Raw genomic sequence first — 22,860 nt, 5'->3', positions numbered from 1 at the left:
TGCTATTTATCTCCAATTTTATCTCTCTCCAAGCTTTATTAAATCTCCCCCTTTATCTCTCTCCATCTCTCTCCAAGCTTTGATAAAGAGAAACTCTAATCTCTCTCACTGATTCCCAGAACTGTTTATCTCCTCCTTTCTGCTTGGCACCCTCTCTCCTCAGACGCACCTGTGCTCCTTTCAGCCGCTCGCCTACGTATCTCAGTTGCTGTTGCCTATCGTGGTCTTTAATCTATCTTTCCGTTTTTTCCAGTCTGACATTGTCTGTCCTGTTCTCTCCTTTCTGCACACACAATACTCTCATGCATAATTTAGAAAATTGCCCAAATACCCAGGGTACGGTATTGTAGACCCTTTCTGGCACCTAAAATGACATGCGCAGTGGGAGCAGTGACCCGTGCCTCAGGTGTGTTGTGGTGGGGGATGCGATGAAGCATGGCGGGGTAGTTGAACTGCATGGTGGGGGCAGCTAGGGAGGGGGAGATGACCCGGCTTATGCTGGATACGTTACATTAATTATATATATATATATATATATATATATAGATATATAATGTGTATATATATATATATATATATATATATATAATGTGTGTGTATATGTATATGTATATATATATATATATATATATATATATATATACACACATATGTAGTGATATAGTCAGGATAGCGGTCCCTCTCGTGGGGTAGATGGACACCTCCTTACACACAGCAGCCAGGAAACGGCACACCAGTCCAGGCTTTTGGTGCAAGCTGGTCAGAACCAGTTTTTATTGTGCAATATAAAGCACTAAATAAACAAAACATAAAAATAAATCCTAGCCCGTCTGGGCACTAACTAGAAAGGTTATTCCCTCTCTACAAGTGGCAGGGCCTACTGCCTTACCACAAACACAAAACTTTCAAATATCACAGTGTCTCTGAACAAACCTCAGTGTCTGTTCTCCCCAGGGTATATGAGACACTCAACCAAAACCTAATACAGCTTATCTGAGCCACTTCCTGGTGCAACTACTAATCAGCCTGCTCTCAGACTGAAAGGTCCAACACCTGGAATGGCCTGTGGATGGAGCCCTCCCTTCTCTTCTCACATCCACACCCCTAGGACCCATTATCCAGCTTTTACCAAAAGCCGACACTTCTGGTCTGTTTGGCATAACAGACTTTTCCTGGGGTTTTTAAAACACATGATAGGAACCTGGGACACACATATATGCCATCCCAGACTTCTCCAGTGCTTCTATCACAATTTATATATATATATATATATATATATATATATATATAAAATTTATTTTACATCTCAGTTTTATTTACAGTGGCTACGTTAAACTGGAGACAAACTATGATGTGAAGGAGCCAGACAGATACTTTTGGGAATGGGGATATTTGTAATGATAATTATACAGTAAGAGGCCAAAACACAAACAATAGGGCAGTCTGGGGTTGTATCTTACTATAAACATACATTTAGATATTTGATGTATATTAAATGGTTGGAAGTGGCTGCGATCAATTCTAATGTCACCGGGATCAGAGACATAAAATCCCTTTGAAGTATACAAGGTGGTGATTTGCTTGGTGTAGTCACTCAGTGATCTGTTACACCTGACATTTCCTGAACATCAAAGCCTGGAACGTTTAGATGAGTGCTCGCTGATTGAATCCTTATCTGCACCCTCTAATAAGGGGGAAGTAAAGGCCATATTTATCCTGCCTGTTGTTTGACACATTTGAGCGCTGAAAACAAGCCTGGAAGTTGCCTTTTTATTGCCTCAGCCTAGAAATATCTCAGCTATTAACAGCCGCGTGGTCTACTTGCATTTGTTTTGTCAACCATAATTTTTGTAATGCTTTTATTGAATGCCCCCTAAGGCAAAAATATTCATACCTAGGATCTGACTCTGAGTCACGCGCTACTGCGATTGCTTTAGGGTCTCATGCCATAGTTGTGTCTTTGACTTTATGCTCATGGTAGTAAAAGCCCTTTCCTTGGTGTATAAGTGTGCATCAGAATGTGCAGGGACTGAGATGCCCATTTTGCGCAACTTTAGACGCAACCATCGGTCGCAGCACTGAAACTCGCACCAGCCCCATACTAGGTGCACAATCTCCGTCAGAGCAAGGCTTTCAATCCGAGCATTTAAGCTCCTGAGTTTGCAACCAGTTATGCGAGAGGTCCACGACACTCCCATAACACGGCTATCTCCGTGCATCTGAATAACCACTGCCCAGGAATAAATTGCTAATACTGTGCACCTCAATCGCTACTGGGAATCTGTGCATGCACACGGTGGGACACGTGCGCTGTGTGACTTTTTCATTGCATTGCATCGACATTGCCTGCAATTCAGGGCCCCTATTGTGCAAAACGAAATGCAGGGGAAACCGGGGGAACATGGCGCCTGATTGAGATATGTACACTAATGCATTAGCAGCTGAGATCCCGTATGCAGCTGCCATGCTAAGATACGCTAATGCATACCCTCCAACATTTTCCAGTAAGAACCCGGTACATGGGGGGTATGACCATGGATACAGGGGCGTGTCCATGGGGGCTGGAGGCATCGGGCGCTGGCTGGTTTAGAACTTGCAGTAAGTATTATACTGCAAGTTCTGTATGCCGGCGCTGGCGACAGTCAGGGCAGAGAAGCACGGAGGTCGGAGAAGATCCGGCTGTCACTCGGCAGCGCTGTGGGAGTCCTGTGTCCCAGCAGTGCTGCTTAACTGCATAAGAAATCTGGTGAGTGTACCAACCCAGTACAAAATGGTACAGCCCCGTGTGCCGGTGTAGACCATTAAAAACGGTACTGTACCGGCTAAAACGGTATAGTTGGAGGGTATGCTAATGCTCCAGCCGCCTGGAAATGCATTGAGTCGCCCACCGGTGGCCTCGCAGATCCAAGCAAGTGCGTACAGACACGCAGCAGTGGTCGCAGATTCTTCCATAATCAACCATTAGAGTAACCCTATGTTCACGCAGATTGGCCGCAGGAACTGAGATGCTGGCGCCATATTTTCTGCGCACGGGACAGCAGATGTAGATGCACGACCCGAAAATGATCACGACACGCCCGCGTTTTTGCCGCAGCTCCATTACCTCCAACAAAATGGCCCATGTCTGTCAATCACTTACTAATTGCTCACTACAACTCTAGGCACATTGGATCGCAACTCAGTCGCCGCACGTGCGCATTGCGGCTTAGACACATGCGCAATCCACTTATAATCGCTCAACAGCGGGAATACTGAAATAGCGTCCACATCTGAATCGGGTCAAAAGAAAACCTGTATAAGAGGCACCTCTACTGGTACAGCACCTCTTGTTCCAGATCTTCTTCAATGACAGTATATACAGTAAATGCCAAGTAAACAATACACCCCCCTTGGTGCAACAGGGGAGGCCAGATTACGTGTAAGACGCAGGCACAGACCCTCCAACATGACTACTTCCACCAGGTACAAAATGTATCTGCTTCTGGACTTCTCCCACTGTTATACATATGTTATAAGTGAAAAGTGATAAAGTTGGGAGTGATAAACCACCAGCCAATCAGCTCCCAACTGTCATTTTTCAAACACAGCCTGTGACATGACAGTTGGGAGCTGAGTGGCTGGTCATTTATCATTCTGCACTTTATCACTTTCCAGAGCTTAGTACATCTGGCCCAAGTACTTCACCGTTTACTAATTACATGTTAAATATCTGTGCAGGTTTTTGTCAAAGCATGTGGCTGCATGAATGGTGGATCATGTGTCGCCAACATTAACTTCCCACCAGGAAAAGGGGAATATCTCTGCATGTGCGCATCGGGGTATGAGGGGGAGAAATGCCAGACGGACATTGATGACTGCCAGTCAAACCCCTGCAGTGCGGGGAAATGTGTGGACGAGACTAACGGCTATCACTGCAACTGCCCTATTGGTTTGAAAGGTAGGAAATCTGGAAACATTTATTCATTTGCCCCAGTCAATAGTTAAGCGATTGGCTAACGATAGCTTTTAAGTGAGCAATGGTTACGTGACTTCTGTGTTGGGGCAGGAATGACAAATTGCATCGCCGGATCCAACTGCAAATTTTGGGTATCGGCCTGCTGATGCCGCTGTAGCCGTATAGGCTCCCTGCTCTAAAAAAGAGGAGAGGGATGAACTCTTCTGGAGCATGAGCATAGTGGAGGCTTAGGTGGTGGAGAGTAGATGCCTGTGGCCACAGAAAGGAGGCGACCCGGCATTGCCGAGCCCCCATATTGGCCATAGTAGTTCTGTCACTGTTTGAGGGGACTTGCCTGTTCCGGGCAACTTTTCAGATGTTTTTATTTATACAGATAGACACATACCCCTTTCACATCACAAACACGGGTCAGACCCGAGTCAGGGCCTTTCACATCGCCTTAATAACCCAGGTTATTCCCGGGTTATTGCAGATTTGGTGCCTTTTAACTCAACCCGGGTTGCCCATGTTAAAACAGTGTGATGTAATTTTTAAAGGACTTTATTGGCTCACAATTATGATGAAGTTTTCAGTAAAGAAAAAGGAGGGGCTGGGGAATGCTTGCAGTGCAGCAATCATGGCCGACAGAGCACACGTCACAGATGCAGCCAACATTTTGCTGATGTTGCGATAAGTTAGGGCATCCCTGACAGTGCCAGTTATCTGTTTACATATTTCTTCCTCACCCCTGATCCGCAGCAGCTCCATTACTTCTTCATCACTCCTGATTGCCATGATCCCTCCAGTGAAAGTAAAGTACAGTATAGTACACTGTGCTGTCTGTATATAGTTTATTATTAGCTGCCTTTTCCCCAAAGTGTGCAGTGCAGGACAGTAATGTATATACAGAGACATGTGCTCTGTGTGCAGGCTGGTCAGCTGACTGGAAAAAGCCAATCAGCACTATTTTCTCAGACCCGGGTCGAATATCCCGGGTCTGTACCATTTAAGAGCCAAATAACCCGGGTCCGACCCGTGTTTAACCCTTCTTTTAACCCGGGTTGAAATACCAGGTCGGTCGACCCGGGTTATTCAATTTGGTGCATTTAAAAATCACGTCGACCCGGCAATAACCCGGGTTATTTTGGCAATGTGAAAGGGGTATAAGGTTATCATGTAACATGGCGGCACACTCTTCAATTGCATGTGCAATATCCTGGAAATCTTTTTGCAGTGATTAAAGGCTGCTAATGGGATACTAGGAACTATACAAACACATGGCTGCTGAACTAATGCAAAACAGCAATTGTTAAGGTTGTTTCTGATATATCTAGATGGAGATTTTACAATTTATCATTTCAGCTTGAAAAATAGTCCCTCTATCTCCTGTATCCACAGACATCCAGGATTACTGTTATTACTTACTTTGTTGAAACAATGTTGCAACTTCACAAAACAGCTACCTACACTGAGCACCCACTTTATTAGAAACATAGAATTTGACGGCAGATAAGAACCACTTGGCCCATCTAGTCTGCCCCTTAATTAGATAGATACACCTGTACAGCTGCTCATTAAACTAAATATCTAATCAGAAAATCATGCATAAAAACATGCAGATATGAACAAGAGGTTCAGTTGTTGTCCAGACCGAACAGGATAGTAAAGAAAGACTAGATGGGCCAAGTGGTTCTTATCTGTAGTAAATTCTATGTTTAAATGAGATTCTGATCGTGAAAGGATAGTTGATGCTAGATGGCGGGTGATTTAAGTGTCTTGGAAACTGCTGATCTCCTGCGAATAGTCTCTAGCATTTACAGAGAGAATTATGCATGAAACATAAAAGTGAGCGGCAGTTATATGGGTGAAAATGCCTTGTCAATGAGAGAGGTCAGAGGAGAACGGCCATAATAAGTCAAGCTGACAGGACACATAACCATGCCATATAACAGGGGAAGACCCTCTCTGCATGCACAGCACGTTGAATCGTTGGACTACGGTACAGTAGCAGAAGATCACACCTAGTACCACCCCTGTAAGCTGAGAACAGACCGTTGAAGCTACAGTGGCCACAGGTGCACCAAGGGGGAGATGTACCAAGCCCTAGGGGGGGGGGATTTATCATAGTTTGGAATGAGATAACATTTTGTGGTGTAAAGTACTAACCAATCAGCTCCTAACAGTCATTTTTCAAATGCAGTCTTTAAAATGTAAGTTAGATGCGGATTGGTAGGTTCAAAATTTGTTGTCATCAATCGACCTAAGCATCAGTTGTACTATTTAGTTAATAAAATCTAAGTCCTTTTGCTACACTGCCAGAAATAACCTGTTTATTGCGGCCTACTGCGAATAGCTGTTCTTCGTAGGAAATTAAATTAGCAATATGAAGTGTTCCTAACCATTAGCTTTTACCTTCATTTTGACTTACACTAAAACAACTTAATCCGATGATAGAAACAGGGATTTAATATTGAAGTTTATGTAAATTATAGCTGAAATAATCAGGGTGCTATGTACACATTTTAAGTGGATCCCCTTTATGGCCTGTATTCAATTCCAAGCGAAAAGTCGGAGGCCGGACTTTTCGCCGTCATCGGAGGTTTTGGGTGCGATAAAGTATCGCGCACGTCCCCACTTATCCCCGTATTCAATTCCAAATCGGCGAAAATGGGACCCGGCGAAAACGAAATCATCGAAAAGTCCAGTACTTTTTGGGGAAATCAGCCTGACACCCCCCTAAAGATGCTCTGACATGGGGGTTCACTATGGGTACCCCCGAATAGCCCTGCAAAAGCTATTTGGGGCCTTTGAACAGTCTCAATAGGTGTTGTTTTACGGTTTTAAGAAGGTGGAGGGTTTTTTTTTACCAAAATAAGTAGTCCCATAAAATTTGGGGTACTTGAAAATGGGTGCAAGCATATTTTAAAGTTGCTAATATGAAATATAAAAAAATTAGAAAAATCCACCTGCCGCAACTACTTGCTATCAAAAAAACACCTGGGGTATACTTGGGGACCTCCCCTGAGTCTTTCACTAGCTTTAAAGTTTGTCCCCTAACTTTGTTTTTTTTTCGTGGAAACTGACTTTTTGCTTCGAATTGAATTCGGCCCCAAATGTTCCTTGTACGGGCAAATGTTGCTCTCAAGGGTCAAACATAGAGAAATAATCTCAGACCTAATCAGCGTCTCCTTTTTTAACTTAATTTTTTAAACTAAATATTATATAATTACGGTACAACTGAATTACATAACAAAACATTGATTTGGTTTATCAGCAACTACCTCAGACCGCAGTTGGGACGTCTGTTGTGCTCCAGTTTTATGTGTAACTACAAATCCCAGCACTGAATAATTCATTTTCAGAGTTGCACTGAACAGCAGGTTCCCAATACAAACTTCCATGGAGGAGATATTATTACCTTAAATTGTAACTTTCTTATTTCCAAAGTACACATCTTAGAGGGAATACTGAAATGCAATTCTGTGGTCACATAAAGAAAACTTTGATGTCTTGCAGGAAAGGCTTGTGAGGAGGACCTAGACGAGTGTTTATCATCCCCTTGTTATACAGACGTACTTTGTATAAATACATTTGGTTCATACAGCTGTGATCTCTGCCCAGAGGGTTATGAAGGAGATGGAAGAACATGTGGTAATAATATATCTTATCTAAAAAGATTTATTTCATGAACCATGCTGCCTCCTATCATCGCAGTGTTATTGGGATTATTTACTAAGAAATGTGCAGTAACCCAAAGCAACCAACCAATCATCAATGAGCTTTGGGCCTGATTCAGACCTGCTCCGGGTCTCGCACCAAAGGGGGCGAGCTGTCGATGGTGAGTGACAGCTCGCCCCGTTTGGTAGGCGTGGCCGGGGGGTGGCTTCACAAATGGAGGCGTTCCCAACCGAATGCCTGCCGTTTGTGGGCGGCTCCACTGACATCACTTGTGATGTCAGTGGGAGAGCTTCTAGCTCTATTAGAGCCAGAAGCTCTCTGGGGCTTGCGGCCATGAGACCCTACCACAAGGGTCTCGTCGCAAGCCCAATGGTCACCCACAGCTAGGCGAGCGGCCAGGAGGCTGCACAAAAAAATAAAAATAAAACGCCCTGATTCAGAGCGAGCGCTCTTTCAGTCTCTGAATCAGGCCCTTTGTTCCATCTATCATATGTTAGACAATGACAGCAAATGTCTGATGTGTGTGTATGTGTGTATGTATGTATATATATATATATAATATACATTTCTCATATAGTTACTGTATTTGAATATTGCAACTTATGACAGCCTGGTCCATCGCATGATTTCTTCACACAGTTTAGGGGTGGGTGTGTAGTTTTTCTTTGTTTATTTTAGATTATATTAGGTTATTGTTTTAATTACATTACTTTTTATGCACATGACATAGAAAGTCACCAATGCACCTTTATATCTCTTTGTGCAATTACTTTATTCACTGTTGAACACTTTTATGGTTTTGATGACCAGTTAGGGCTACTTGCCTGCAAATTGCAGCTTATATGAGCCTTAAAATACTGCTCTTGCCAATAAACATTATGATCAGGCTCTGTCTGACGCCAGTTGGGTCAGACTGGAAATGCAGCAACGCAATAACTCCGTTATCCCATCAGGTCATTCAGCCGCAGAGCTGCTTGCCCAGATTTTTATCTACTGTATGTGTATGGCCATATCTGATGGACAAGGCCACGGGGTTGAGCAGCAGAATTTAAAGTTACATGTGCATCTTCCGTAGCTCTGTAACCCTTTTCTGCACAATGTTAGTTAGCGAGATGTAAACAAGTTATTTATCACCAGGATCATCCTGCACCAGTTACACAGGATCCCCCACCTGTACATTGCTCGTCTGACCATCAATCTTTATTCTGTTAAATCACAGCTGAATGTCAGGATCTTGCTGCCCCTTCCTGTCCATTATAACAGTTTGGTTATGGTTAAATAAAAGGAAATGAGAAGTTCAGACAACTAAGATACAGCAGTTATTCCACTACATAAGCAGAGTTGTATTATGCTGTTAAAATGTAATAAAAAAAAATTATATTGTATCACCGTTATCACAACGTCATACCTGGCTTTGAGAATGACATATATTTCTTGTAATTGCAACGTTTGGGAAAGTCGGCCATGATCTGTTCTTCTTCATCTCCTACAGTGCAAATATTTTTGACAACTCGGAGCCCCACAACGGAGGTCCCAGGAGATTATCATGAATACAGGCATAATGGCAGCAGGAGAAAGCAGATCAATGGTGCTAATGAGATTATTCACACTGACACAAAGCGGCATGGTGAGTACTGCTCGTAGTCCAGGCACCTAGCTGACAGAGGGGCCTTGATAATGATTAATGCATATTAATCTTTGAGGTTTATACATACATGAGGGCGCTCGCCAGTCTTCATACTAAAGTGAGAGCCTGATTCTGAATCAGACGATGTAACTTCCGCGTCTACAACTTTTGTCAATATTGCTTCTGTGATATTATGCAAATGCCGCAACAAGCCCTTCCCTGGTGTACAGACATGCGTCTGGCTGTGCAAGGCCTGAGATACCCACTTTCAGAGTCTTTAGATGCTCAAATACCGCTTTGCGCGTCTTAAGACTCCACCATTGGTCGTACCATCGAAACTCAAACCAGCTCCATGCTAGGTGCAGATTGTCCATCAGAGTATGGCCTCCAACGTGGCCGATTATGTGGCTGAGTTTGCAACCATTTCAGCGACACTCCCATAACACTTCCATAAGACAGACTATCTCCGCGCGTCCGCACAGCCATCACAGGGTCTGATTCAGAGCCGGACGTTATTTGCGCTCGCTCGTTCAGAAAAAGGGGGTGGCTATTCAAATGAACCGTTCGCTCTTTGCGGTCTGTTGACGCCTCTAGGTCTGAACGAGCGAACAAAACTTGCGGTCGTAATTTTGGAAAAAAGCATCATACGTCATGTCCGCTATTTATTAGATTAATCGAGTTCATCGAACAGCGAATGAACTGCTCGCTATTCTTGTGGTTGGTTTTTCCTACCACTATATTGCGAGCAGTTCTGACTATAAAATAACCAAGTAACGTGGGTAATGACGCGGCTGTATTAATTATGCACACCCTTAAACCGCCCGTTTTGACCTTTCGGCACGCCTGCGTTCTGATCTCCACTCCCCGTTTTCAAGCACCTTCCCCTGTTACCACCCACAAACGCCTCATCCTGTCACTCAAAATAGCAGGCATTCGCTATTTAGCGAGCACACGATTTTCGGCCGCACTGACTGGTTCGCGCATGCGTATTACAAACCGTACGCATGCGCAGTTGTGCGAACATCGCTCGGAACGAACGAGCGGCCGCTTACGAGCGGCTCTGAATGAGACCCACAGTCTCCGCCCGAGAACGCCAAATACATTTTCAAGCCATTTCTGATACCATGCGCCTCTATCGCAACTGGGACTCTGCGACGCATCCACAGTTCGAGTTAGACACAAGCGCAGTAAAAAAAAAATTGCTCAATTGCACGCGACAACGACAATGTGTCTGACTGAGAATCAGGCCTTTAATGTATTATCTCACCGAATACTGTTATACTGGAAATATTGACTATTGCTAGTTATTGTGTGCAGCTTATTTAAGTCTGTGGAGACTACTTGTAGGTTGAAGTGGTGGGGTATCATTTAGTGTTTGTCCTGAACATGCAGTAGACATCTTGGCAAGATCCAATTTGGGACCGAAGCGTAGATGCAGTAACTGTTGGTGACATAAAGATATATAAGAATGTCATTTATTTTGAATGTGATATTGTGTTTATTTATATTACAAGGGAACCTCACTATGTTGACTAGCGATGGTCATATTTAGAACGATTGATCAGGGGACCTGACAGCAGCAGGCCGTACTTGGCCAAAGAGGTCATGCCAGGATTGTTTTTGTTCATCATGTGATCGCTTCACCTCCTGCCCACGGACTCAGGGTCTGATTCAGACCCGCTTGCGAGCACATAGCGCTCACAAGCGGGTCGATGGTGGGCCAGTGGGCACACGCTTCATGCGCAACGCGCGTGCGCATGCCCTGTAGCGAGTGAGAAATCACTCGCTCCGGGACTCGCAAACAAAACGGGACGGCTGTCGATGTTGATCGACAACTGGCCCCGTTTTGTAGGCGGGGAGGGGGGGTGGCTGAACAAACGGAGGCGTTCCCGAAGGAACGTCTGCCATTTGTGGGCGGCCCTACTAACATCACGAGTGATGTCAGTAGTGGACTTCCTGCTCTATTAGAGCAGGAAGTCCACTTGGGCTTGCGAGACCTGAGACCCTACCTTAGGGTCTCCTCGCAAGCCCGATGGTCGCAATAATCGTGACCATCTCCTGCCCACTCGCACTAGCTGTGGGTGGGCACCCACAACTTTGCGAGCAGACAGGAAATAAATAAATCCTCCCCGCCCTGATTCAGAATGTGCGCTCGCAAATAGCGAGCGCCTCTGAATCAGGCCCTCAGTCTGTACCCACCTCTACTGCCAAGTCCTCTAGGCAATTTATAATAAATGTTGTCATGGACTACTTTAACAGTGCACCTTTATAAGGGATCACCTGTCTAGAGGTTATTGAGCAGTAACTGACTCAATCTAAATTCACATCAGCAAATGATCATGTCAGGAGATATGGAAAACATGCGCTGTTATGAGTGGGGGGATGAACACAAGCTAAAGAAATGTGACAATCAGAGTGTTAATCACATCAATAACAATGTCATATTTTAATGCTTTTTACGGCACATGCGTTATGCGTGTTATGTACTAGTAAAATATCTGTAATTATATTTTTTATGTGTGCAAATTTAGATTCTCCTGCTGATCCCAGCAACACGGCGCATGACAAGAGTTCAGGAACCGTAACTGTACAAACCACTCCCCAGAGGGTTCCATTGCATCGGACCATCGGGGACACAAGGAGAACCACATATTCAAAGATGTTGAATGGTCGAAGAACGACTTCGCACCTGTCCCACAATGGCTGGTTCACCAGCCATCTGTCCAGGTCTAGTTACAGTGGAACAGGTACAATTGGATTTCCCACAGCAAGAACTATAACCAACATCTCTAGATATCGGGCAGCTGTGCACGAGAACACAGCAAAGGAGTACAGCGCCAGGAAGGCCGACGACAGCCTAATACCGAACAAAGTCACTGACAAACTACAGCGGAGTTTTCACGCAGATAATGTTTCGCCTCCGTACAATAGGACACAATTGCCAGGAGAGCTGAAGAGTCCATTTACCACGGCTCCAGAGAAACTAACTTGTGCAGATTCTCCGTGTTTCCGTGGAGTTCCTTGTGAGTCGGGTGAAGATGGTGGATTCAAATGTGGAAGATGTCCCTTCAGCTATTTTGGCGACGGAGTTACTTGCAAAGGTATAAGATAAATAAGATGTAATCTAGGTCAGTGTTTCCCAAACTCTGTTCTCAGCGACCCCTAACAGCTCATGTTTTCCAGACCACCTGTGGGTCTTTTGAAATGAGTCAGTAATGAATGCACATGTGCACCAGCTGGGAGATCTGGAAAACATGAGTTGTGGTCCTGAGGACTGAGTCTGGAAAACACTAGTCTAGGTTTAGATCAATGTATAGCGGAACCATAAACCATGGTTGACAGTCAGGGAGCATTTGTGGCAGGTAACGGAGAGTGGAGATAGGTATAAAGTACCCAAGTCCGGTTCTGTCTGACGGGCGGCCCAAGTCTGCCAAGAAGTTGCAACTACACCCTCAAGACTATGTGGCGTAGTATCACCAATGTGGCCAGATATGCACAATGGAATGTGTTCATGTTCCCCTTGGCCACATACCTTAAAAGTACCGGGATATGAAATTTTCCATGGCAGCTCTTTATGTAAACACCGCCATCTTGCTTCTCTGACCAGTGCACTTTGTTTTTCGTCTAAGTGCACCAACGCAAATCAGGGTGTGCATTGTCACCAAATAATGATATTGCACCGAGGAGGTTTTACCCCTTGTCAACGTCTACCAATGATTCACAGATATAACTTGTGTCCTGGACGAAAATGGTTAGGAGATCCTGTCTAATTCTCTTACATGTTTTTACAGGATGTAACGACATCTTAAGGAAAGCAATAAATAGACTTTCATAGACATGGTTGCAAGCGGCATGTTCTCTTGTTTAAATGTTTGACGTATGTTAACATAGCTTTAATTCTCTCATTAATTATCTGTCCTTTACTTAGCAATTTGCCGGCATTCATGTGGAAGGAATATGGAATGTTCTGCACCAAACGTCTGCAAATGTAAGCCAGGCTTCTCTGGATACAACTGTCAGACGGGTAAGCGTTCGCGCACAGTCATTTGTCCGAGTAAATGTTTGCAGCTGAGAATAATGTGCCTCCTTATAATTAGACTTGATCTCCTACAGCTGTGTGTCGACCAAACTGCAAGAACCGTGGGAAGTGTGTGAGTCCCGATGTCTGTGAATGTGCTCCGGGGTACAGTGGGACCACATGTGATGAAGGTGAATGCTAGCTACTGCTCTCCATGCTTTCTGATTCAATGGATGAGTCATCTTGCATTGTGTTTTTATTAGGTTTCTATTGTTTAGAACCTTGTGGGTGCTACAAACATACCCAAAACATCATAAATGGTATAAATGGTTTATTTACATTTCTTCTAGCAACTAGATACCAAGTGTGTACTTGTAGTCACTTAGAACGTACCTCTTGGAGTGCCTCTGCCCCTAGAGCCTTAACCGTTAGCGCCTGCTCCAGCCACGTTGGCCACGTCAGTCTACGTAGCTGAGCAGAAGGCTCAAATCTCCAACAGTATGTACTAATTGGGCAAAGGACGTGGTCAGCCCAGTCCACTGTTGCACATAATGATGGGTTTGGTCCAACAAGACTGACAGTGTCAACCCCTTCCCATTGTAATTACTGGGGCACCCCCATCTGGAGGACTGTACATGGACCTGCTAAAGATACAGAGGGTTGTCTTTCAATAATTTCCAGATTATTAGTTTACAAATCTTTCCAGAGATGTGAAGAACACAAGCCCTGCCCGCACGATTCCTGGCCAGATGCATGCTGATAGATTTTGCACATTGGGCCTCATTCTGAGTCACGTGCCGCTCCCAATGTGGCCGCGAACAGAATGCTATGCGAGTATACGCACGTCTTCATGCATACGCGTCACCCAATGTTGTTTTTTTTTACTGCAGACATCATCACTAAAATCAGTGCTTTTACCTACATCATCGCAAAACCAACAATAGCAGGAAAACTGACCCAATTCACCCACTAGCAGCCTCTGGGATTGGCCGCTCCTCAATAGGTTAGAGCAATAGTCTGCCTAACCGAGCCTTAATTCCTTAACATATGCAGATATTATACTGTAGGTTCTCTGTTACTGCAGATAACACTGTACAAAAAATTAATACTTTTCCTTTCTAAAAATAGTCATACATTACTAATTTGAGGTCAAGAAAAACTAAAATAATTTCAGAATGTTTTTACGAGCTCTATTTTCTGAGCTACACTACTTGCACTATACTGTATGTACATTAGTAATATAGTCATAGTGAAAAGCTATTTTAAAATAATCTGATATTTTCTTGATTGAATTAAAATAACTGTTATTTATTTTCTATCAATCACAAATAAGAACACAAAACGAAACAAACATACAGCATACGAAACAAACATACAGCATAGGAAAGTACTATCTAATATAGTGGCCTATTCATGGGGGTGCTTTCTCTTTGCTTGTCGCTTGTACTCCTCTTCTGGGGCATCTCTTGTCACTGTCCAACAGTAGTGATCACCTACCCTGATATCTTTGTTCCATTGCTGAAATGTCTTGGTGGAATCGCTCCCTATGCTTGTCACTCAGTGCACCACAGTTATCTTGTGTGGGTAATCCCGTGAAACGCATATATTTGAATAGGGGAGGGGACAAATAACTGATTCATTTAATTGGGTCATTAGGCCCCGCCCCCTCTGCGCGGAACGCAGATTGCTGGTAAGATTCTCTCCATTCTGCCCACTTCACTAGGAATACCCCTACATCGTCATAAATGGGCTATATCTCGGAACTCAGAGCTAACTCAGAGTTTTAAATGTCATATACATTCTTTGCATGCTGAAATCAATTACAAGTAACTATTTTCACATCGGAAACATTTTCATTGTTGTGCAGTGTAATTTGTTACAGAATCTCTTAAGTCCTTTCTACATTGTGAAAAGCAGGTGCTGTATCATCATTTGCTTCATTATAATAATGAGGGTATCCCTGCTGCAATTAAATGAGTTATTGCAGTGGTTCTCAAACTCGGTCCTCAGGACACCTCTACAGGTCACGTTTTCCAGGTCACCCAGCAGGTGCACGGGTGTATTCATTACTCACTGACACATTTTAAAAGATCCACAGGTGGAGCTAATTATTTCACTTGTGATTCTGTGAGGAAACCTGGAAAACATGCACTGTTTGGATCCTGGGGACCAAGTTTGAGAACCTGTGAGTTATTGGGTATCAGGAAGTGATTCAGACCAGCTCGCTAGATGCGTACGCTCGCACCCAGCGTATGCAAATCCGGCCATCCCACAGCAAGGCAGGTGATCGCACGGCAAGGCGTTAGCACGCCCACTATGCATTGGCGTGTGATCGCTTTGTGTATGCAGACGCCCACCAGCCTGTCATAAGACGCCCACTTGCGCACGTCATCTCCAGGAAGTGTATTCAACCATTGTTACATCGGATACCATCGGATGCGATCGCAACGCTTGTGGCAGACCATACCCTACCGCAAGCACTGCGAGCACTTCAGTGTAAAAACCAGCCAGGTGACGTGTACTATGACGCTGCCTTTTAATTATGCACGCCTCTGAAACGGTGTTAGGACGCTCAGGCACGCCTGCTTTCGTATCTCCACTCCCCCATTTGCCAGCCTCTCTCACCAACCACAAACTGCTTCCCTGTCACTCGCTCTGCTGGGCTGTCTATGCGCAGCGAGCAAACGCTTCCCGATCTCTTGCAGTGGTTCGCATGTGCACAATGCAAAAATCGTCCGGCTAGGAAAAAAACGCATCCTAGCGAGCGGGTCTGAATCAGGTCCTCAGTACGGTACCTCTGATCCTATATCTGTGGAACAAAACCACGTCTCACCACCTGCAGGCTGTCTTTGGTACTGCAGGTCAATTTTCTTCCACATTTTAAATGGAGTATTTGGCAGAAATAGTGACTTTGATTTATTCAGCAAAGAGCGTGTTGCACATAATGAAACCCTAAGTGTGCTAAACACATTAGAAAGATAATTCATTTGCCAAGCAGCTATAGTATAAAAATTCAAAGTGTGTATTTTTACAGTCTTTTGTTTTCAATTATTATTTCCTTAAGCTTATTGTGATCCACCCTGTGACCACGGAGGAGTCTGTCAGGCTAGAAATGTCTGCTCCTGTCCATTTGGTTATGTTGGACCACGGTGTGAAACAAGTAAGTGTTGTATAATATCTGCTGTATAACCCAATACTACTAATCAGTCAACACAACAAAACTGCAAGCACACTATTGTGCATGAGTATCAGGAAAACCCTCAGAACCCTGATGTATGTAACCATAATTGCCTTATTTTCTGTGCCGGACCAAAAGGAACTAGACCCGAACTGGCCATTTGGCTCTTCATGTCAGAGAAAGGGGGCGTGCCCTGAGGCCACGCCCCTGTGACTCCTGACACACCTCACTGAGGCAACACCCTATTCAGTGCTCATGTGCACCATAGGCAAATTAAGTAAGGGACACCGGAGTCAAATTAGAGCCCCAGTCCTTCCCTGGCCAGCCCCTCCCCCAACATGCACACACAACATTGGCCCCCACAAACTAAAAAATGCCTTCCCTGGACCAATATTCTCCTGGGCACACTCGCAATGCCAGCACATAAATCCTGGGAAGAAATCTGGCAGCCTCCACAGATCTTAATGCAGTCCTGCTGGCAAGCACATTTTTCTTGTGATTTTGAAAAATATATGTATACTACTGCTAACAATTATTGATTAGAGATGTGCAGGGTTCAATTCTCCAGAAACCCGAATCCACCTAATTGTGATTCCGGACAGTAACGAGTAGGGGTTCTGAATTTCCCGTGGTTTGGAATTGGGTTTTGGATCGCAAAACTTACATGATTTTAGCGGTTTTTAAAAACTTTTTATAAATTTTATTTTTTTTTAAACCCAGATCCAAAACCAAAACGTGAAGATGAAATGAGATCCAAAACCAAAACACGGGGGTCAGCGCACATCTCTACTATTTATGTAATGAAATGCTCACTATAAATGATCACCATTAGGGTAAATTTGGCTAGTTGTATTATTTATTATTAGCATTTACTTATAAGTTGCTAAAAAATTCCTGCAGGGCCGTACAGTGCAAAGATGTAAACTAGGGTAAACAAAGTAACAACATAACATATATACATAATTACATGTGCAGACATACTTCTAGCATATAACTATTGGCTGAGTTAACAAGCCTATTTGGAGGGAAGACCCCAGAGAAGTGAGGACACTGCTACTAATAGCTTATATGCTAAAAGGAAAGGGGAAGGATTGGATAGATAGAACTCCTTGCAGATTTTTGATCATTAGGTGCCAAGCTCATCTTAGGGATGGCCATCGGTGGGGTGTCCATCGATGGGCCCATCAGTGATAACCATCGATGGCACACAAACCATTTATTGTGAACCATCGATGGTTTGCACCCCCTCGATGGCCACCACAACTGGGAGATGCCTGGCCGCGGGCCAATCAAAATGGGGAGGGGGGGGGTGGCCCTTAGCAGCGTTCAGGGAGCGGGACTAGCTTCTATCCTGTCATGAAAAAAAAAAAACCATCAGTTCCCAGTCATCCATCAATCGTAGAGAACCATTGAATCTCTGCCATCGATGGCAAAATTAGTTAAGAACACCCAACCACCATCATTGTTTTTGATGGCCATCCCTGGCTCAACGCTTAAACAGCAGCAAAATAAACCATGTCATATACACCCTCAATATAAATATACACTGGGGCCCTTCAGGAACTTGAAGACGACTGTTCCTTGTGGAACAACGGGTATTGTATTGTAAATACAGCAAAGGGCTTTTGGCATAGAAGAAGGAGTCAGGCTGAATAGCGCCACTTTATTATATAATGATGGATAGTTTCAAATGAACAAATGTATCTGTTGTTTTCTTATTGTCTTGGGCAGTGGTGTGTAATCGACACTGTGAAAATGGCGGTGAATGCGTGTCCCCTGATGTGTGCTCGTGCAGACCTGGCTGGAGCGGGCCAACCTGCGGCACAGGTACCGTACGTGTTACTGATAATCTTCCATTATAGACTCACCGATCATACATGCTTTATAGTGGCCATATCACTGTCTCTGGGTGGTATTCAATTGTATCGCCTCCCTATGCGCCCAACAGGAGCTATTCAGTTGTTGCTCCTGTCAGGCGCGATTAGCAGCCGGCGCACCATTTCAGCTCAGCACTTTGGTCGGGGGTAGCCGTTTTACGTGGCTAAACCCGCCCACTATGGGAACGAAAATCTGCTACTATTGAATAGCGCACCGCAATCTCTCATCTCTTTAGATGGGAGATCGGGCGCACTATAACAATTGAATACCACCCTGTATGTCTATATTTGGTGGTTTCCACCTTGTTGCGGTAGCACATAAGAAACGGGAGACGACGTCAACATTTAGGGCCATATTCAATATGGGGTGAAAAGTTCGTTATCGGCGATAATTTATCGCCGATGACGTCATTTTCGCCTGTTTCAATTATCCCCGTATTCAATTTCAAAGACTTTTTGCCGGTGCGAAAAGTCTTTGGAAAAAAATTAGGATACGTTTTCTCTATGTAATACGTGGCGAAAAAAAGTGCAGAATTGGGGTTTTGGGGTGCAGACTTAAAAAAAAAAATAGCCTGCACCACTGGGAGTATCCCCTAAAAGTATTCTGTGTCAAAAAATTTTTTTATAAAGTCCGCAGGACTTCCCAAAAAAATTTACTTTCATTTTGGGGGCGAAAAAAAAAATTGGAGGGAACAAAGTTTTAAACCAGCGAAATTGATTCAGGGGGGCGCCTATGTGTGCGGCAGGTGTTTTCTAGAATGCGGCTGGTAGCGGCAGGTGCATTTTGGAAGAATTTTAAAAAATAACTTTAGGGACTTAAAAATATGCTTGCACCCATTTTCATGTACCCCAAACTTGATGGGCATAGTTACTTAAAAAAAAAATATATATATATATATATATATAAATGCTATTCTTCACCACCTGCCGCGGCTATTTAAAAAACCCAAATACCTTCAGCAGGCCAAATCGGGGGTACCCATAGTGATTCCCTATATCAGACCATCTTTAGGGGGGTCCCAGGAGGATTTCGCGAAAATTGACAGGACTTTTCCTGACTTTTTTTGTGACCATCCACAGCTATTGTGAGCGGCCAGGATGATGGTCGCAATGGTCAAGACCATCGTGACCGTCGGGCTTGCGACGATACCCTTGTGGTAGAGTCTCGTGGCCGCAAGCCCCAGAGAGCTTCTGGCTCTAAGAGAGCCGGGAGCTCTCTCACTGACATCACTGGTGATGTCAGTGGGGCCACTCACAAACGGCAGGCGTTCGCTTGGGAACGCCTCCGTTTGTGAAGCCACCCCCCCCGTCACGCCTACAAAACGGGGCGATCTGTCAACATCGACAGCCGCCCCTTTTGTAGTGAGCCATGGAGCGAGAGATTTTCTCTCTCGCTCCGGGGCTTGCGCACGCGCAGTGCAACCGCTGCGCGTGCGCAGAGCGCACCATCGACCCGCTCTCGACCGCTCAGGCACTCGCAAGCGGGTCTGAATCAGGCCCACAGTACGGATAGATGTCTGTTTATTCCAGCTATGTACATATTCTGTTACCTGGAAGATACGACTCATAAACCCCACTGACATTGTTTATCTATAAGAAGAGATTAAAACAATAAAAAGCTTTCTTACTAGTGCTTCTAGCTTGTCTTTACATTAATACATGATTCCGGTCATTAACGTAGGATACCGACATTAGTATGTCAAACTGTCGACGGGCACTGTTTCACCACCCTCAGAATATCCACAGGGTTATAATGTTGACATCTGAACTGTCAACATGTGAACTGTTGACATTGTGAGGATGCCGACGGTTAGACGGGAGGGATAGGGTTAGGCTGTGGGAGAAGCTTAGGGTTAGGCTGCAGAGAAGGAGAGGTTAGGGTGAGCACTTGGGGGTGAGTTAGGGGTAAGGATTAGGGTTAGGCATAAGGGGTTTAATACTCGCCGGAATGCTACAGTACGCGACCGCCGGGGCACAGGAGAAGATGCTGGGGCATCTGCAGCCGCCGGGAGAAGGAAAGACCCCACTAGACCTCCAGGGATGGTTTGTCAACAGTGTATCATGTCGACATCTCCGTATAGACATGATGAATGTCGACATAATCACTAGTGACAAATCATACCACACCCGTGTAACCAGTAGACACACTAGGGCTTATGCAGAGTGAGTATTACGCCAAGGATCCTGCAAGCTTTTTCCCTGCGTATGCTCAGAAAACAAATTTGCCTCATTTTACACACATCAAACCTAGGGGTCTATTTACTAAGCAGTGTTAGGTGACAGAGTGAAAAGTGATAAGTCTGTGATAAGGTGCCAGCCAATCAGCTCCCAACTGTCATCTCACAGGCTGTGTTTGAAAAATGACAGTTGGGGGCTGATTGGCTGGCACCTTATCACTTTTCACTCTGTCTCCTAACACTGCTTAGTAAATAGACCCCCTATAACTGGATCGGCAGAACAGTGGTGTGTAGGGGGCGTTCTCAGGTTGGAGGAGTTTAGTACAGACATGCTGACAAAAATGCCCTTCGTGTAGACCCGCAATTGTGCGTATAGGCGCCTTTTAGGAGGTGGCGTTTCTGTTACAGCTGCTACAGGGCAGGTTAGAGATACATCACACTGATAATAATTACTCGTGGTGATGTAGGTGCTGCCCTTTCAGACACATCCAAAAATACACAGTTTGTGGTGCACTTTTTTTTTAGTAACTTATGGCCATTTTCTTACCATCTCTAACCCCCCCCCATTGTTGTTACTGTTTTGTTTATATGTAACCAACTCATTTTTTCTTACGAAATTGATTTTATAGCGGTGTGCCAGCCTGTATGCCTCAATGGGGGCACTTGCCTGAAGTCCAACGTCTGCCTGTGTCTCAATGGCTTTTTTGGTGCTCAGTGTCAGAATGGTGAGTGTCATGTTGTATTACTTTACTCACTAAATACGTGGGGGTAAGATTCTATAGTGCCTGGCACTGCTGAGACACAGTCCACGTTATACACATACAAACACACATAAATATTTAACATATCCTAGCAGTTACCATTATTCTCTGAATGACTATTGAAGTTACTAAGGGATCTCTTTGATGGCCTCTAAGTCATTTATCATCAAAAGGAATACATCAGAGATTGGGATATTATGACATATACAGGTAATAGTATTATTGGAGCATGTTTTAGATGTAGTGTATAGCACAATACTGCTACCCCTGATGTGCCATGGAAGGGAAGCACTGTTGTGTTCTGGTGGTAGCAGGATAGAGTTAAGTGCAAAAGGCGTCACTGATACTTTGTGCCCACTGTTGAACATAATGTCCAGTTAAACTAGTGTCTCCACCCCGTTTTATTACACCTGTCAACTTTGCAGATCTGCCCCCCAGGTGTGGCTGGTCTACAAAGTTAGGTATGTGGGGAACGCGATTCGCTGCACCATCAATGAATGATGACATGAAATTATTTCGCATTGGAAGGTGATGGTGTAGTTCCTGCAGGGTATGCAGCTGGGAAGCCGGCGGACGTAATCCCGACGGCCGGCTTCCCAACTGCTTTATCCTGGCGAGGGTTAAATCACAGGCGTCTAAATCTAGACACCTGTCATTTTACCGACGCCGGGAGACCGACGCCCGTCATCCCGATCGAAGTGATGCCGGGCACCGCTACGGACAGTCGCGGGGGGGAGGGTTAGGTTTAGGGCTTCCGGGGGGGACTTAGGGTTAGGCACCCCCCCGGGAGGTTAGGGTTAGGCTAGGCGGATGGAGGGTTAGGGTTAGCCACCCCCGGGGGGGACTTAATGTTAGGCACCCCCCAGGGGGACTTGGGTGTAGGCGGCGGGGAAGGGGGGGTTAGGTTTAGGTACTTAGAGGGGTGATTAGGGTTAGGCACTGGGAGGAAGGTTAGGGTTAGGCACCCCTAAGGAGGGTTATGGGGGGGAGGTTAGGTTAGTAAATACTTACCTGCGGACAATCAGGATTTTCACCCATGTCAGGCAGCCGCTGTCGGGATTTGAACTGCCGGACTTGTCTCCGGCGGTAATTCATACCGATTCCGTCTGCAGCAGGCCTCCACACCTGTGCAAATCTGCATTTTGCATCATCACGTAACAGTACACAGGCCCTGATGATGTGAAATGCGTTGTTGCGCACCTCACCCCACTGACCTAGGGAATTGCTGATTTCCTTAGGAGTCCGTGCAGGCGCCCCAGGAGAGTTAGCATATATGCATATTGCTGACAAACTTTTTTGAATGAAACCAATACTCATATGGACAGGTATGACAACTAATGTGCGCACGGTGCTCAACTTATAAAATAATACTTCCCAAACACATAGATGTGTAGATCTTGTGGATAGTCGTCAAATCTCAATGGATGGTATTTTCATAAATATAGAAACATAGAAATAACCAAATATAGTGTAATAAAGTCTGATAACAAATTTATTCAAAACTCCTAACGAAAATAAAATCCAAAGAATTATAAAAAGATGAAAATTAGTGTATCCACCAGTACACGCCTATACATCTGATGCAATTACTAATACCACAATTGCAGAGC

General features: G+C 44.6%; 1 protein-coding gene across 1 annotated transcript in view; it reads left to right on the top strand.

Moving 5' to 3' along the window:
• The window catches only part of VWDE (von Willebrand factor D and EGF domains), a 138,417-nt gene that overhangs the window by 83,961 nt on the left and 31,596 nt on the right, over window positions 1-22,860 (top strand). The window contains exons 17-25 of the mRNA XM_088453096.1: window positions 3,718-3,937; window positions 7,451-7,585; window positions 9,105-9,239; window positions 11,771-12,340; window positions 13,168-13,263; window positions 13,353-13,448; window positions 16,322-16,417; window positions 18,167-18,262; window positions 21,119-21,214. Of these exons, the coding sequence (XP_088309222.1) occupies window positions 3,718-3,937; window positions 7,451-7,585; window positions 9,105-9,239; window positions 11,771-12,340; window positions 13,168-13,263; window positions 13,353-13,448; window positions 16,322-16,417; window positions 18,167-18,262; window positions 21,119-21,214 (1,540 nt within the window). The remainder of the gene's footprint in view (window positions 1-3,717; window positions 3,938-7,450; window positions 7,586-9,104; window positions 9,240-11,770; window positions 12,341-13,167; window positions 13,264-13,352; window positions 13,449-16,321; window positions 16,418-18,166; window positions 18,263-21,118; window positions 21,215-22,860) is intronic.

This window comes from Taudactylus pleione, unplaced genomic scaffold (genome assembly GCF_031769625.1).
Source record: "Taudactylus pleione unplaced genomic scaffold, aTauple2 ptg000571l, whole genome shotgun sequence".
NCBI lineage: Eukaryota > Metazoa > Chordata > Amphibia > Anura > Myobatrachidae > Taudactylus > Taudactylus pleione.
Note: the sequence above shows the minus strand (reverse complement) of the source record. Positions and strands in the feature narration are given on the sequence as shown.